General features: G+C 34.3%; 1 protein-coding gene across 1 annotated transcript in view; it reads left to right on the top strand.

Moving 5' to 3' along the window:
- The window catches only part of DNAH8 (dynein axonemal heavy chain 8), a 333,978-nt gene that overhangs the window by 16,099 nt on the left and 301,276 nt on the right, over positions 1 to 16,603 (top strand). Inside the window, exons 4-9 of the mRNA XM_082412562.1 lie at positions 1,114 to 1,265; positions 2,012 to 2,201; positions 2,707 to 2,870; positions 9,116 to 9,292; positions 11,307 to 11,420; positions 15,060 to 15,167. Coding sequence (XP_082268688.1) covers positions 1,114 to 1,265; positions 2,012 to 2,201; positions 2,707 to 2,870; positions 9,116 to 9,292; positions 11,307 to 11,420; positions 15,060 to 15,167 — 905 coding nt within the window. The remainder of the gene's footprint in view (positions 1 to 1,113; positions 1,266 to 2,011; positions 2,202 to 2,706; positions 2,871 to 9,115; positions 9,293 to 11,306; positions 11,421 to 15,059; positions 15,168 to 16,603) is intronic.

The following is a 16,603-nucleotide window of genomic DNA, read 5'->3' as shown; positions in this document are numbered from 1 at the left end:
GCATTCAAGATTTACAGTCTTGCAGAGAGTCTAATTACTATAGTTTTCACATGTGTACCCCTGCAGGGCTCTGAGACTGGTGTCCTCCAGAATCACAGGATGGGAGAAATTCCCCAAACCCAAAGGAAAGAGGGCTGGGCAGACAAAAGATGTTTATGGTTTTGTGATAGGGATGTAAAATTTTCTTAGATCATATTTCAAATTGGTTATGGTTGTGAACAGGAAGACTGTTGATTTTTTGCTTATTAATATTGCAACCAGGGACTTCCCTGGTGGTACCAGTGGTAAAGAGCCCACCTTCCAATGCAGGGAATGTGGGTTCGATCCCTGGTCGGAGAACTAAGATCCCACAACTAAGCCCGTATGCCACAACCACTGAGCTCACACGCCTCAGTGAGAGAGCCTGCGTGCTGCAAACTACAGAGCCCACGTGCTCTGGAGCCCGCATGCCACAACTAGAGAGAGAAAACCCTCAGACCACAACTAGAGAGAAGCCCACACGCCGCAAAGAAAAGATCCCACGTGCCTCAACGAAGATCCTGTGTGCCGCAACTAAGACCCGACGCAGCCAAAAAAAGTTTTTTTTAAAATAAAGAAAAAAAATATTACAGCCAGCTATCTAACAGAATTCTCATGTTTTTAATAGTTTTAAACATCGAAGAAAGATTTCTAATGATACATTTTCATTGAAATTAATTCAAGGAAGGATTTAATATAAGTTGGGTGCTATGAGTGTATTTAGTGGGGGACAGGATCTTCTTGGGGGAGTCAGTGAAAGTTTACCTGAGAGGTGGCATTTTGGCTGAGATACGAAAGATTAGCAAGGATTAAGGAGGCAAAGGGTTGAGAATGGGATAAGAGAAGGGTTTGCGTGAAAGTCCTGCCTGAGGCCAGGCCAAAAGGAGCAAAGTGCAGAACTCAGTGAAAGGCACCCAAGGAGGCTGCAATTTAAGATTTGCAATTACATCTTTTTGTAGACAAAAAATTTTATTCCATAATTATATTGAAAACTTCTTAAAGTAAAGCAAGGAACAAGGGTGTAAGATCCACAGTAATTTATCACATTTGATCAGTCATGTGATCGTATGCTAAGTTCTTGACTTTTGTTTTCAGAATGTGGTCGAACTATTGCTGGAGCAACCAAAGGGGCAAAAATGATGAGATTGTATATAGACAACGCAGCCCCAGAGAAACTAAAAGGAGTGTGTGTAGTTTTTGTTCGCTGTCGCAATGATGTCCCTATAAATACTAAAAATATTCATGAAGTATGTTTATGTTTTTTTCAAATATATGGTTAAGCATTTTTGCCAGCTTTATTGAGATATAATTGACATATAACATTATGTAAGTTTAAGGTATACAAAGAATTGATTTAACACATTGTGCAATGATTACCACCATAGCATTAGCTAACACCTCCATTGCCTCACATAATTACCTTTTTTTTTCTTTTTTGGTAATGACATTTAAGATCTACTCCTTTAGCAACTTTTAAGTATACAATACAGTATCGTTAACTACAGTCACCATGCTGTACGTTAGATCCCCAGAACTTATTCATCTTATAACTGGAAGTTTGTACCCTTTGACCAATGTTTTTTCCATCCAAATTTCTGGGCAGAGGGCTAGTTTCATTACTTTTTACCTCAACTGACAGAGTTTTTCTTGTCCCCTTTTCATGGACAGGGCAACTGTCCACCTAGAACTTTCTTTATGTAGGAGGCTCAGTTTCATTTTCCTCACATTGTATGGACTCCAGGCCATATCTCCTTCCCTATGCAGAAATTAAAGCACCAGGGAAGGTGTTTACTTGATGAGCAAGTATGTGAATGGTTAAATGCGGGCAGAATATAAGTTTGTTGATTTTAGAACCTTAATATTCACCACTTAAGTTTTCCTAATAGTTTATAAGATATATTGTCTATACTTATTGTAATGTAAAATAGGTTATGATTTTCAGTTCTTTAATGGGATCAGCATGTAAAATAACATTTGAACACTACCCTTTTAGGAAGTGCTATTTACTTTTCTGGATGTATCAGAAGGACTCCTAGTTGGGATTAGGAATATGCTGGCAAATATATTTCTACCAGCTATTCTTGCGACAAATAATTGGGGTGCTTTAAACCAGTCCCAGCAAGGAGAATCTGAAAAACACATTTTCACTGAAACCATCAACAGATACCTTTCATTTTTAGATGGTAAGTATAATATTTAATGTTTAATCAGTTACTACAAATGAGCAAATTAACTATAAGATATGTTATTAAAAATAAGCATTAGAGAAAACATTTCCATCTTAAAAGAAGATGTTAATCAAAGTAATTATGAGACCTAGAGATAAGATATCAAATCATTAGAACTTCTCTTTCCATGGATCTCTGAAGGCGTAAGATACATTTTCTTTTATATCTCCCATTGTAGAAGGAGGATTCTCTTCCTATATTATTTGAGAAAATTTTTACCATATTTAAAAATTATACATTATTATGAACTCTTTTTAAAATATAAATTATATTATTTCATATTGTTAAAATATGCAATTTTATTAATAAATCATAGTCACAATCTAATGATCAACTAGAATTATATTTCTATAAAGTGTTAGATCTCTAACATTTTAGTAATTACAGCTTGAAACCACACATTGGCATTTAACAGATTGACATTAAACACCTCTTGTCAATATTATTTTTTCCCTTTTAGGTGCTAGAATAAGTATTGAGGGAACAGTTAAGTTAAAGAAGATAGGCAATGTTGATTTGTCCAAACTGCATACCTTTGAAGAAGTGACACTCGCAGCGAGCAACTCAGAAACTGTTCGTCAGCTAGAGGACGTGCTGATGATATGGTACAGACAGATTGAACAGGTGAGCTGACCTGAGTGATTTCACCAGATATGAGTCATAGTTCTTATCTGTGTCCTAGTCACTGCATTTTGTCCCTAAAAGTAAAGGGAAGAGGAGCCTTCCAGATTCTACTATGAAATTCAGCCTATTTTTGATTCTAGTGCAAAATCATTGTTCTCTTTGGACCACTTAATATCAACTTTAAGATATTTCCCACTTTAAGGAGGAAACCATAACATTATGGCTTGAGAATGGAATAATGAAGAAACAGAAATAGCCAGTATTTATCTCCAATATTTTATGTATTGTTTATGCTCTTCATTAGAGAGAGAGGAAAAGTACACAGTGAAGAGACTATAGCCACAATGCTAGACACTTAATAAATACCTCTTGGTTGATCAATGGAATTGTCTGTGTTGACAGAGAGGTTCAAACTAGGCTCATTCCTATCAGTACTGCAGTGGCAAGTCTGCAGCTCTCTGGCCAAATACATTTTCTCTGACAGTAAGAAAAGCAGTGATGGGAACAGGGTATATGTCAACATTCTGAGAGGTGCCAACTTACACTACAAACGTTGCCCACAACCAAATATTAGGTAATTGCTCTAAACAGAAAGAGGACTCTAGAAGTCAACTCACAGATCTCTCGTTCATGAGCACAGGACAGTGAAACTGGAGAAGAAAATCTTCAGTTGAACGAGGACTAGGGGAGAAAAATCTTGAGCAAGCAAGAGTTAGAGAAAAGCATTTCCGATTTTACCTCTCTTAGAACTGTTAGAAGGAGGGAGGTGTAGTTGGAGTGGAAAAATTGGAGGACTTTGGAAACTCCATCAGGGCCTGGAGTGCTGGCCACAAAATTTGCTCCCAGGTGTCACTAGGTACTCGAAGTAATTGTCCACCAAGGACTCCTGCACCTGCCTATTATGCCAGTAGGCATAGGAAGAGGGAGTTGTAAGCCATTGTGGAATTCAAGCTGTGTCCTACACAGTGGCTGAGGAGATCTCCTCCAATTATCATGATCAATCAAAATAGATCTTCTTTTATAAAAGTGAGCAAGCAAAAGAAATAGGTTAACATAAGAAGATTAGGCAACTTGAAATAAGAAAAGTTGGGGGGAATTCCCTGGTGGTCCAGTGATTAGGACTCTGCGCTTTCACTCCTGAGGGCATGGGTTCAATCCTTGGTTGGGGAACTAGGAACTAAGATCTCGCAATCCTGTAAGCCGCGCAGCTAAAAAAAAAAAAAAAAAAAAAAAGGAAAATCATGTTGGGCAATTGTAGCAAACGGTCTCCAGTTAAGCAGAATCAGTGCAAGAAGTGGGAGACTTCTTTAAAAAAATTACATCTAAAATAAACCTTGACCTCTTGTCATACACAAAAATTAATTCAAGATGGATCATAGACATAAATATGAAAGCTAAAACTAAAAAAAGAGATACATGCAACAACAACGGATGAATCTCAAAAACATGTTGAGTGAACGAATCCAGCCTTAAAAAAGTAATGTGAAAAATAGAACAAAAAATATACTTGAATCAGAACATAATGTAGAACTATATTAATATCTTATTAAGATACAAAACCCAGAAGCCATGAAAGAAAAACCTGACATATGTGACTATATAAAAAAATTAAAGTAAGATCCATATGGCAGAAATCACTGTAAGCAACATTAGAAGATAATTGACCTTCTGGGAGAAAATATTATCAGCATATGTAACAGAGTTAGTATCCATAATATGTAAAGAACGTCTATAAATCATTAAGAAACGGGCATTTCAGAGAAAACTTGGCCAAGGATATGAACAATGTCATTCAAAGGAAGTACATGGACATGTTTGACCTGGGAAAAGAAGGGGACCTAGGAGTGACGTGATGTCTTCAAATATTTGATGGTATTTCATGTGGACTTAAACTTGTACTGTAATGGCCCTAACAGGCAGAATTAAGAGCAGAGCGTGATGGTTATAAGGAGGGAGATTTTATTAGGATCACTTTCTCACAGAATTCCTCCCCCCCCCCGAAAATGGAATGTTTTGTATCCTTGAAAGTATCCGATTTGAGGTTGGATTATCATCTATGAATAATGTTATAGCAGGAATTAAACATCAAAAGTATTGCTTGATTTAGTTAATTTTAAGGTCCATTTTCATTCTTTAATTCAGTGATTCAAATTATATAGACTTTCAGCCACTAAGAAAAGTTTAAATTATGTCTAGTATCCTCTATTTAAGGAGGTGGAGAAACTTATAATAAGATTAGGAAAGAGTTCCATAAACCATGGTAAAAATTAAAGGCATTTCATGGATTAAAGAGAGAAGCTTCATAGGTTTGAAAAATCAACTGTGTATTTTGCCTCGTTTGTATTCTTAATTCCATCACGATTGTAGTTATGAAAAGTTATAAGCATAAAAAAGGTACAGAAAATAAGAAACACCCCTGTAAGTACCACTGAGATTAAAAAGATACTAACCATTTGCTATTTTTGCTTCAGATCTCTTATTTTCAATAAATCCTCCAACCCTTTCCTCTCCCTCCGTGTATATTACCACCATTCTGATGTTATTGTCTCCTCCATTCCCCTGAAAGTTTTATACTTTTATTGCATTTGCATATTTATAAGCTTTATATTATATATAAATAAATTATATATATGAAAATACAGAATATATATTTGTGTTTAAAATCTTTACATAAATGGTATCCTTTTACAGTTTTGTTTTTCTTATTTAACATTCTCTTTCATCCATGTTGGTACAAGTAAATTTAATTCATTCACTTAACTATTGTCTGGTATTCCTCTATGAAAGAATCCGTTTATTCTGTAGATTTCCAGACATTTAGGAGACATTCAAATTATGTCTAGTATCCTCTGTTTAAGGAGGTAGAGAACTCACCTATTCCCTCAGAAAGCAGTTGTTTCTACTTTTTTTCCTGTTACAAACAATAATAATACATCTTCAATGAATATCTTTATTCCGGTCTCGTTTGCACATGTTCAAGAGTTTCCCAGGGAATGGCTGAGAGAAGTAGTATGGATTTTTTATTGGGTACTACAAAGCCCTCCAAATAGTGGTTATATTAACTTATATTTTTTTACAGAAGTAAATGGGAGTTCCTATGTCTTCATATCTTTCGTTACACTTGGGACTGTTGGATTTTTAATGGATGCCAGTATGTTGGATGTGAAATGGTATCTTGATTTATTTTGCATTACCCTGAACACTGTTGAGGCTGTGCACGTTTAATGGCTATTTAGATTTCCTCCTTGTTGAACTGCCTGTTCATATCCTTTACCTAGTTTTCTTTCAGATTGCTTGATGATATCTTAACTGAATTGTTGGAGTTTGAATAATATTTTCCGGCTGTTAATTTTTTGTTGGTCCCCATTGTGTCCTGCATTTTCATTTGGTATGGGTGTCTTTAGTCATGTGGAAGTTTTACATTTTAATGTAAATATGTTAGTTAAAAATGGTAATCCAGCCTCAATTCAGCTACCTCCAGTGACTAGAAGCTTTGTGCTTTTTGTATTTTGGAAACACTTTCCTACTTCAGTGTTGTGAAGATATTCTCCTAAATTATTTATTTATTTTAAATCCTGAAATATACAGAAATGAACAACAAATGAATAAAAATAAAATAAACAAATTATTGTAAAATTAACACCTGTGTAACTTTCGCACAAGAAATAGAGCATTACCAGCACCTTGCAATCTCCATGCATTTTTCTTCCCAATTTTAACTCCCTTTTCTTCTCCCTAGTGGTAACCATTTTCTTGGCAATTATGATGTTCAGTTCCATGCTTTTCTTTATAGTTTTACCCCCATCTCCTATATTTTCTTTAAATGTTTTACCATTTTGTTCTTAACATTTAGGCTTTTAATCTATCTGGAATTATTTTTGTGTGTGTATAATGTGAGGTAGGAATCTAATTTTGTCTTTTTCGATATGGTTAGCCAATTGTCTCAGAAGTGTATTTAGTAGTTCATTCTTTACCAGCAAATTTGTAATATCTATCAAGTTTCTAGACCCCTTTATCTATCCCACCTGTCTACTTATTTGTTCTTTGCACTCATACCATACTGCTTTAATTTATGTTGCTTTTTACTAAATTAACGTTTGGTATGGCAAGTCCCTTTCATTATTTTTCTTCAAAATTGCATTGATTATTTCTGGTTGATTGTTCTTCCAAATTAATTTTAAGACTAGTTTGTTAAGTATCATGAAAAGAAAACCTTGTTGAGATTTTGATTGGAAATTTCATTGAATGAAATAAATTTCATTTCATTAATTTAGAGAAAATTTCCATCTTTATATTGTTGAATTTTTCCATCCATGAACGTGGTATATTTCTCCACTTATTTAGGTCTTCTTTTGTGTGCTGAAAGTAAGTTTTCTAATTTTCTCCAAAAAGGTCTTGCACATTTTTTGTTAATCTCTAGATATCTTAATTGTTATTATTTGTTATAGCAAACTATCATTTTAGAAATTACATTTTCAGATTGCTAGATGGCTTGTAAAGAAATGCTACTGATATTTATATATACAGCCCAAAACCTTACTGAATTATTCACTTTTATTAATTGTAAAAGTTTGTTGTTAGATATTCTTGAATTTTTAAAATGTGGCCAACCATTCCCTCCGTGATAATGCCATTGTTTTTTTATTTCCAATTCTTATACCTTTTGTTTACTTTCCTTATCTTGTTCTATGATCTCCATGACCAGGTTGAATAGAAGTGGGTGGTGATAGTGGCAAAATTGTATTGTCTTTGGTTTTAAAGTGGTATTTTCTAAAATTTCATTTTTAAGTATGATGTTTTAAATCACAGCAAAATCCTTTTTGACCCATCTCCTAGAGAAATGGAAATAAAAACAAAAATAAGCAAATGGGACCTAATGAAACTTAAAAGCTTTTGCACAGCAAAGGAAACCATAAACAAGATGAAAAGACAATCCTCAGAATGGGAGAAAATATTTGCAAATGAAGCAACTGACAAAGGATTAATCTCCAAAATTTACAAGCAGCTCATGCAGCTCAATATCAAAAAAACAAACAACCCAATCCAAAAATGGGCAGAAGACCTAAATAGACATTTCTCCCAAGAAGGTATACAGATTGCCAACAAACACATGAAAGGATGCTCAACATCACTAATCATTAGAGAAATGCAAATCAAAACTACAATGAGGTATCACCTCACACCAGTCAGAATGGCCATCATCAAAAAATCTACAAACAATAAATGCTGGAGAGGGTGTGGAGAAAAGGGAACCCTCTTGCACTGTTGGTGGGAATGTAAATTGATACAGCCACTATGGAGAACATTATGGAGGTTCCTTAAAAAAACTAAAAATAGAACTACCATACGACCCAGCAATCCCACTACTGGGCATATACCCTGAGAAAACCATAATTCAAAATGAGTCATGTACCACAATGTTCATTGTAGCTCTGTTTACAATAGCCAGGACATGGAAGCAACCTAAGTGTCCATCGACAGATGAATGGATAAAGAAGATGTGATACATATATACAATGGAATATTACCCAGCCATAAAAAGAAACGAAACTGAGTTATTTGTAGTGAGGTGGATGGACCTAGAGTCTGTCATACAGAGTGAAGTAAGTCAGAAAGAGAAAAACAAATACCGTATGCTAACACATATATGTGGAATCTAAAAAAGAAAAAAGGTTCTGAAGAACCTAAGGTCAGGACAGGAATAAAGACGCCGACATAGAGAATTGACTTGAGGACATGGGGAGGGGGCAGGGTAAGCTGGGGCGAAGTGAGAGAGTGGCATGTATATATACACTACCAAATGTAAAATAGCTAGTGGGAAGCAGCCACATAGCACAGGGAGCTCAGCTCGGTGCTTTGTGACCACCTAGAGGGGTGGGATAGGGAGGGTGGGAGGGAGACACAAGAGGGAGGAGATATGGGGATATATGTATATGTATAGCTGATTCACTTTGTTATACAGCAGAAACTAACACACCATTGTAAAGCATTTATACTCCCATAAAGATGTTTAAAAAATTATAATATACCTATAAAAAAAAGTATGATGTTTGCTGCAGACCTTTGGCAGGTATAATTATCATGGTAAAGAAATTCTCTTCTAGTCTTAGTTTGCTGAGAGTTCTTAATACTATTCAGTGTTGAATGTTATTTGTACTTTTAACTTTCTTTGAAAAGGTGCAAATAATGAGGTTCTAAAAGAAGAAAGTAACGTTTCTATACTCTGTGAACTTTTCTGATTGCAGGTACTTATTGAGAGTGAGCAGATGAGAAAAGAAGCTGATGACTCAGGTCCTCTCACTGAATTGGAACACTGGAAACGCGTGTCAGCCAAATTCAATTATATCATTGAACAGATTAAAGGGCCAAGTTGTAAAGCTGTTATAAATGTGCTTAATGTTGCACACTCCAAACTCTTAAAGGTAAAAGACCTTGTATTTTAAAGTTTACTTCAGAACAATGAACTGGAAAATTACCCTTCTTGAACTGCTTCTTTGCATCATATACTTCGCATCATGTATTTAGAAGTGTTAAAACTTTGAGTAAGGCTTTCTCATGTACCATCGTTACTTCCAGAAGAGGAAAAGGGAGTATAGAAATGAAAATTTATTTCTCAATATTTCACACACCAATTTTGACAGTACTACTATAGGGTGATTGCTATTTATTTTTAAATTGTTTTTGAAATTGTAAATCAATAGAGGCTTATTGAATTAGAGAACTATATAGAAAGTCAAAAGCAAAAATGTCCTCTATCTTACATCTCATCCCCACTATTCCATCTCCTTTCCTAGAGGTCATATTTATTAACAGTTGAGCTTGATTCTCTCCAGGTCCTTTTCTGTTTCTTCCTAAAAACAAACAAACAAACAAACAAAAATATATATATATATATATTTGTTTTGTGTTTCTAAATTTTTAAAATTACATGGCATCATACTCTATTTTTCTTTAACTCCCTGGTCCCCCCAACAGCATATCTTGGAGAGTTATACCTATCAGATCAGGCTCTTTCGTTTTCCATAATGTTAATGCATCAGGTTTTATTTAATCATTTTCTTGTTTTTAGACAAATTGTTTCCTTTCTTTTTTTCAACAGTCTTGAGATATAATTCACATATTACTCATTTCTGCCATTTAAGGAGCAAAATTCAGTGGTTTTTAGTACATTCACAGAGTTGTGCAACCATCACCACAATCAATTTTAGAACATTTTATCACCTCAAAAAGAAACCCTGTACTCTTTAGCTATCACCTCGCATCTCCATCTGTCTCCTTCCCCTCATTCTAGCCCTAAGTAACCACCAATCCACTTTTTATCTCTATAGAGTTGCTTGTTTTGGACATTTCATATAAATGGAATCATATAATATGTGGTCTTTTGTTACTGGTTTCTTTCACTTGGCATAATGTTTTCAAGGTTTATCCATGTTGTAGTATGTATCAGTAATTATTCCTTTTCGCAGCTGAATAATATTCCATTTTATAGATAACACCACATTTTGTTTATCAGTTTATGGATATTTGCATTATCTCTACTTTTTGGCTATTATGAATAATGCTGCTGTGAACATTCTTGTACAAGTTCTTGTGTGGACATATGTTGTCATTTTTCTTGTATATACCTGGGAGTGGAATTTCTGGCTCAAATGGTAACTCTGTGTTTAACTTTTTGAGGAAAATTGTTCCTTTTCTATATGTTCACAAACATTACTACAGTTAAAGCCTCTGCGTGCCTACAAGCGAGTATTTCCCTAGGGTGTATACTCCACAACTTTGTTAATACTTATTATCAGTTAAAAATTTTTGTTTGCCTGTCCAACATGTGGAAAATGGCTTGTTGCATTTTGCCTTTTCCTTATTAATAATGAAGTTGAGCATCTTTTAAAGTTTATTTGCTATTTGCATTTATTCTCCTGTGAATTGTTTGTTTATATCTTTCCCTCATTCAGAAAGTTTCAGATATTGTTTTGTTCTGATTCTAGTAGTCCTTTATTACTATGGCTATTAATCAATTGTTATATATGGTGGATGAGGCAAACCGCCATGGTCCCTGAGCATCTCTGCACATTATTGCTGGATATGAAAAGTACACTTTGCTGATGGGAATATTTTCTTTCCTGAAGACCCAGAATAATGTAATGTCACTTTTCTAACCTAGAAAAGTCACTCCAGGTAGAAGCAGGTCTGGTTTAAGCCAACAGACAGAATGTTAATTACAAACAGAATGAGTCTTCAGTTTTAGTAAGTCACTTAAGGTTTTTATAATAACTTTAAGTCTTAAATAATCTAAGAAAAAGATATATCAATCACATTTAAGTATCTACTCTTTTAGTATATGTATGATTAGGGAAGACAGCTTGAATTTCATGATGAAACCTTAGCACAGTGATATATTTGGATGTTTCATAGGACTCTTATACTTTCTTTTCTTAGAATTGGCGTGATTTGGATGCAAGAATCACAGATACAGCAAATGAGTCAAAAGATAATGTCAGATATTTGTACACTCTAGAAAAAGTATGTCAGCCTCTCTATAACTATGACCTAGTAAGTATTCTTTTTAAAGTGTAGTTTAAAAGATTAACGCATACACTTTGTTATAAAGCAGAAACTAACACACCATTGTAAAGCAATTATACTCCAATAAAGATGTTAAAAAAATAAAATAAAATAAAAATTAGCACATAAAATCAATTTAATATGTGTGTATTGGGAAAAACATATTGCAGAAAAGTTATTTAAAAGATATCTTTTCCTATTATATATCTGTAATGAATTATAAACTATATTTATTATTTTAACCTACATTTAAATATATAGCATTATCATAACTATGACCTCATTTGTGAATTGAGGAAGACAAATATATTAGTTATTCATTGCTTCATAACAAATTACCCCAGAACCGAGTGGCTTAAAACAATAAGCATTTATTATATCACAGTTTTTGTAGGTCAGGAATTCAGGGACGGCGTAGCTGAGTACCTCTGCTTCAGGGTCTCTCATGAGGCTGCAGTCAAGCTGCTGTCTTGGGATGTGGTCTCTTCTGAAGGGGAGGCTGACTGGGGAGGGTCCACTTCTATTGCACACCACATGGACCTTTGCACAGGACAACTCGCTTCCCCTAGAGTGAGTGACCCAGGAGTGAGCAAGAGAAAGTGCCCAACTAGCATTACGCTGATACCAAAGCCAGATAAAAACACCTCAAGAAAATAAAATTACAGGTCAATATTCCTGATGAATATAGACGCAGAAATTCTCAACAAAACAGTGGCAGACCAAATTCCACGGCACATTAAAAGGATCACACACTAAGATCAAGGGGAATTTATTCCTGGGATGCAAAGATGGTTCAACATATGCAAATGGATAAATGTGATACACCACATTAATAGAATGAAAGATAAAAATCATATGATTATTTCAATAGATGCAGAAAAAGCATTTGACAAAATACAACATCCTTTCATGATAAAAGCTCTCAATAAATTGAGTATAGAAGGAATGTACCTCAACATAATAAAGAATACATATCCTTTAAAAATTGTATAAATAAACATGCAAAAAAGAGAATGTATATGAATATTATAACATCTCTGTACTTTTAAAATATATTTAAAGCTTTTCACTATAAAAAGTAAACTTGGAAGAAAGATATAATGCTTTTTGCTGTTACCAAGAGCTATAAGTTTTAAGGTATACTGATTTCAACTTCTTGATTCAAAAGACTTATTTAAATTCATATAATTTTCAAATCTTTTAGTTTTGGTTTTAGTTCTTTTCATCCTAGTAATTTAAAAAACTTTGTTCAATTCCTCTAGCGATGCGTGTACTTTATTATTATTGTTATCACTGAGCTTTTTACATTCTCTGATGTAGGAATGTTTCTAACATTATCTTTTGAAATTAGAGAAGTACTGTTAGTATTAAGTCTTATAATTTCTTCCCCCTCATATACCAACTATTTCTGTAGTTTCAAAAATTCTTTTTTTCTCATTTTCTTTATTCTCCTTAAAATAAACCAGAAGTTGCTGTTTAGTTTGTAACTGTCAGTTGAGCAGGAAAAGTGTAGAGGACTCATGCTTCCATTTCTTGTTGATAAAATTTTATGAATTTTGTGTTTCATGTTTCATTTTATCATCTTGGTATTGTGCTGTAGGCATATCAACTAATATATTTTATGCATAAAATGTCCAAACACTATGTATAGATAAGAACTGTGCACTCAAGGAGCTACTATTATAAATAATGATGTTTAAAATTCAGATGAAGGGCATTTCCCCGGTGGGCCCATTTGATACTGTCCCCAAGCCTTTTTCATTCTTTGTAGAGTTGCCTTATTGAGGGTGGAAGGGACTCCTTCTAGACGTATTTTTATTAGAATCTTTTTGGTCTACAGATAACACATACAATATGAATTCTGACATACAGGGTTAACTACAAAGTGACGATACTAATTTCCATAAGCCACATAAAATTGATTTCATTATGTCATGGTTACACCTCATACCTAGGACATATAGTACACTCATCAGTAGTTGTTCTTCCTGGCTTATTTATTCCACCACTATTAAAAAATCTTTTTATATATTTTAAATTGTCCTAGCAATTAAAAGGCTAGCTCCTTGAGGGTGGGAATGCCATTGACCTTCTGTTGTTCTTCCATAGTGATTTATGATTTACATCAAGGTTAAAAGCAGGATCTCAAAATCTCAGGCACATAGCTGTGGTTATGCTACAGCTCTAGGACCTTGGACAAGGTACTTAACTTCTCTACATCTGTATTTTCTCATTTGGAAAATGGGAATAATCTTAACACTTTATTTTATAGATTCTAAGACTCTTTTTTTTCACATTTTAACATCTCTGTATTCAGAGCACAACTTACAGTCAGTCAGATTTTATGAATCATTGTGAACGTGACTTGACACCATCTGAGATTATTAGTTCTTTCCTTGTGGGGGAAGGAAAGAACTAATGTTTGTTTTGTTTTTGGTACCATGGGTGTGAATTCAGACTACAGTGAGTGAGCACCAGCTTGTGGAACAGATTCTCAGGATATTTTATTTTCTATCCCTCCCCAAGGAGCAGGATTGGGACAGGTAGGCTTTGTTCCTGTCTTTTTCTCCATGGCTTGCTAATTTCATGCATAGTTTGGTGGCTTAGTTTTTTGTAGGAGTTAGACTCCCCATCTTGAGCATTTTTTTCCCTTCCTCAGTAGAATCAGTGATGTTTTAGATCTGATGAAATCAAACCTACCTTAAATGGTCATTGTTGGGACTTCCCTGGTAGTGCAGTGGATAAGACTCCACGCTCCCAATGCAGGGGCTGGGGTTCGATTCCTGGTCAGGGAACTAGATCCCACATGCATGCTGCAACTAAGAGTTCACATGCTGCAACTAAGACCCAGTGCAACCAAATAAATAAGTAAATATTTTAAAAAATGGTCATTATCAACATAAATTAAGATAATATGTGAAGCTCTTACCTTGTGCCTGGCGCATAGTAATCATTCAATATACATTAGCAATAGTTTGATATCTCGGATGCACTTGCTCTGCTTGCTCTATGCTGTTCTACTTGATGGCTCTAGGCTGTTCTACTTGTTTCACTTCTTTGTGTGTGTCATTTCCACCCTGCCTTGACCTCCTCCAGGATAGTTTCCTTATATTTGGAATTCTCCCAATATTCTCAGAACTTCATGGTACTTAGTAGGTTTGCTGAAAGGTGAATTGAGTTGAATAATGAGGAAGTGAGTTCTAGTCTGATCTCTGTTTCTAATTAGCTTTCTGGCCATACATTAGTCACTTTACCCTTTAAGATATCAGTTTCTTCATCCTTAAAAAGAGCAAGTTAAGCTATTAATACTTAAAATCACTTTCACCTCCAAAATTTTATCTTTAAATAAAATTTTAAGTTTACATGTACAGAAAAGTTGCAGTGATAGTACAGAATTCTTTTCATCTAATTTCTCTTGTTAACATCTTGCATTACCTTGGTACATTTGTCAAAACTCATGTCCTTTCTCTGTTTCAGTATCCAGTCAAGGATACCACATTGCTTTTAGTAAAATTTGACTTTTAAGATTAAAATGTTACACTGTTTTATGTATGTTTAGAGTTTTGAATATTATAGGATATGGATTATTAAAAATATAAATGTATGCTTAATATATTTCAATTTTAGGTTTCCATGGCACATGGAATACAAAATTTGATAAATGCCATCAAAATGATTCACAGTGTGTCAAGGTATTATAATACTTCGGAGAGAATGACCTCACTGTTTATCAAGGTAAGTTTCCAAGGGAAGAAATCACATTGTAACCCTGTGAAAAAGTTAACAATGCTTTCCGTCTGAGCCAGGGAAGGGAATTGGGAACTTTGGGTGCCTCTCAGAGTTCTGGATTTTCATACTTCGTGGAAAAGAAAAGAAAGGCATGCCTGGAGTCAGTTGTACTTAATTGAAGGGGGGCCTTTTGTTTGTCAGAGGTAAACCCCCAGGTTTTTGTTTAAAAGTAACTGATGATTTTCTAATTTATTTGTTCCAAATAGTTTTGCATAAGAGCTAAGAATTGTGCCTAGACTGTTACAAGAAACAAAGAAGGACGCTACATAATGATCAAGGGAAAAATAATGCTTCTTTAGCTACTCCCACCCACATGGTGGTTTATGTAAAATCTTCCCATTTAGTGCCATATGATTAATTATTTTAAATAATTGGAAAAATCATCCAAGAAACACAGGAGTAGAATTTACTTATAAATGATTCAAGCAGAACATAACAGTCACATTTCAACTTTCTTTTAGGTCAAAGAATAGATTTAATCATTGTCTATGCCCAAGCAAGGCAAGAACCTTAGGATTCTTCCCTGTCACTTGTCTTCCTCCTTGCTACATGTTCCACATTGAGATTTCTAGTTCAGTATTATTGTTACTGTGTTTTCAATGTTATGAATCAACAAGTGATCAGACTAAAATCTAAGTATTGCTAGCTTTTTTGATCAACTCTGTTTTCTGATTTCCACATCTTCCTCTGCCTTGGATTTATTATTTCTTTTGCTGAAAAAAATTCTTCAGTAGTTCTGTGGTGAACCCGCTGAATTCCTGCATGTCTGAAAATCACTTCATTTTGTCTTAGCACTCAAACGTTAGTGTGAGATTCTTAAGTTCAATTTAATTTTTTCCTGGAACTGTGAACATACTGTTGTATACTATATACAATTGTTGATAAGAAATTTGATGCTAATCTGATTGTTTTTCCTTTGTGGGAAACCATTTTATTCTCCCAGGAAGCTTTTAGGATTTTTTCTTCATTCTTGAACTCCTAAAATTTCAAAGTGATGTGGTTCTTTTTACATTTATCTTGTTCTATACTTGCTGGGTTGTTTCATTCCCAAGACGTTCCTCTCTCTTCATTCCTGGGAAGTTTTTCTGTTTACCTCTGATTATTTCTTATCCACCTATTCAATTTATTCTCTCCCCTTGAATCTAAAATCCATGTTCCTTAACTTTTTTTTTTTTTTTTGGTCCATCTTTGTCCTTTGACCTTTCAGCTCACTCATTGACTGTTCATTTATGTCTCAATTGCTGGTCGGTGCATCAAAAAAAATTTTAATTTCCGAGTTCTTTAGTTGTTTTCTTTCATGATGTAAAAATCCTCTCATATCTTTCTTATAAACTTAGTTAATAAAAGATATTTTAAAAGATTTTACATATATCTTTTCTGTA

This window comes from Balaenoptera physalus (assembly GCF_965194825.1).
Source record: "Balaenoptera physalus genome assembly, chromosome: 11".
NCBI lineage: Eukaryota > Metazoa > Chordata > Mammalia > Artiodactyla > Balaenopteridae > Balaenoptera > Balaenoptera physalus.
Note: the sequence above shows the minus strand (reverse complement) of the source record. Positions and strands in the feature narration are given on the sequence as shown.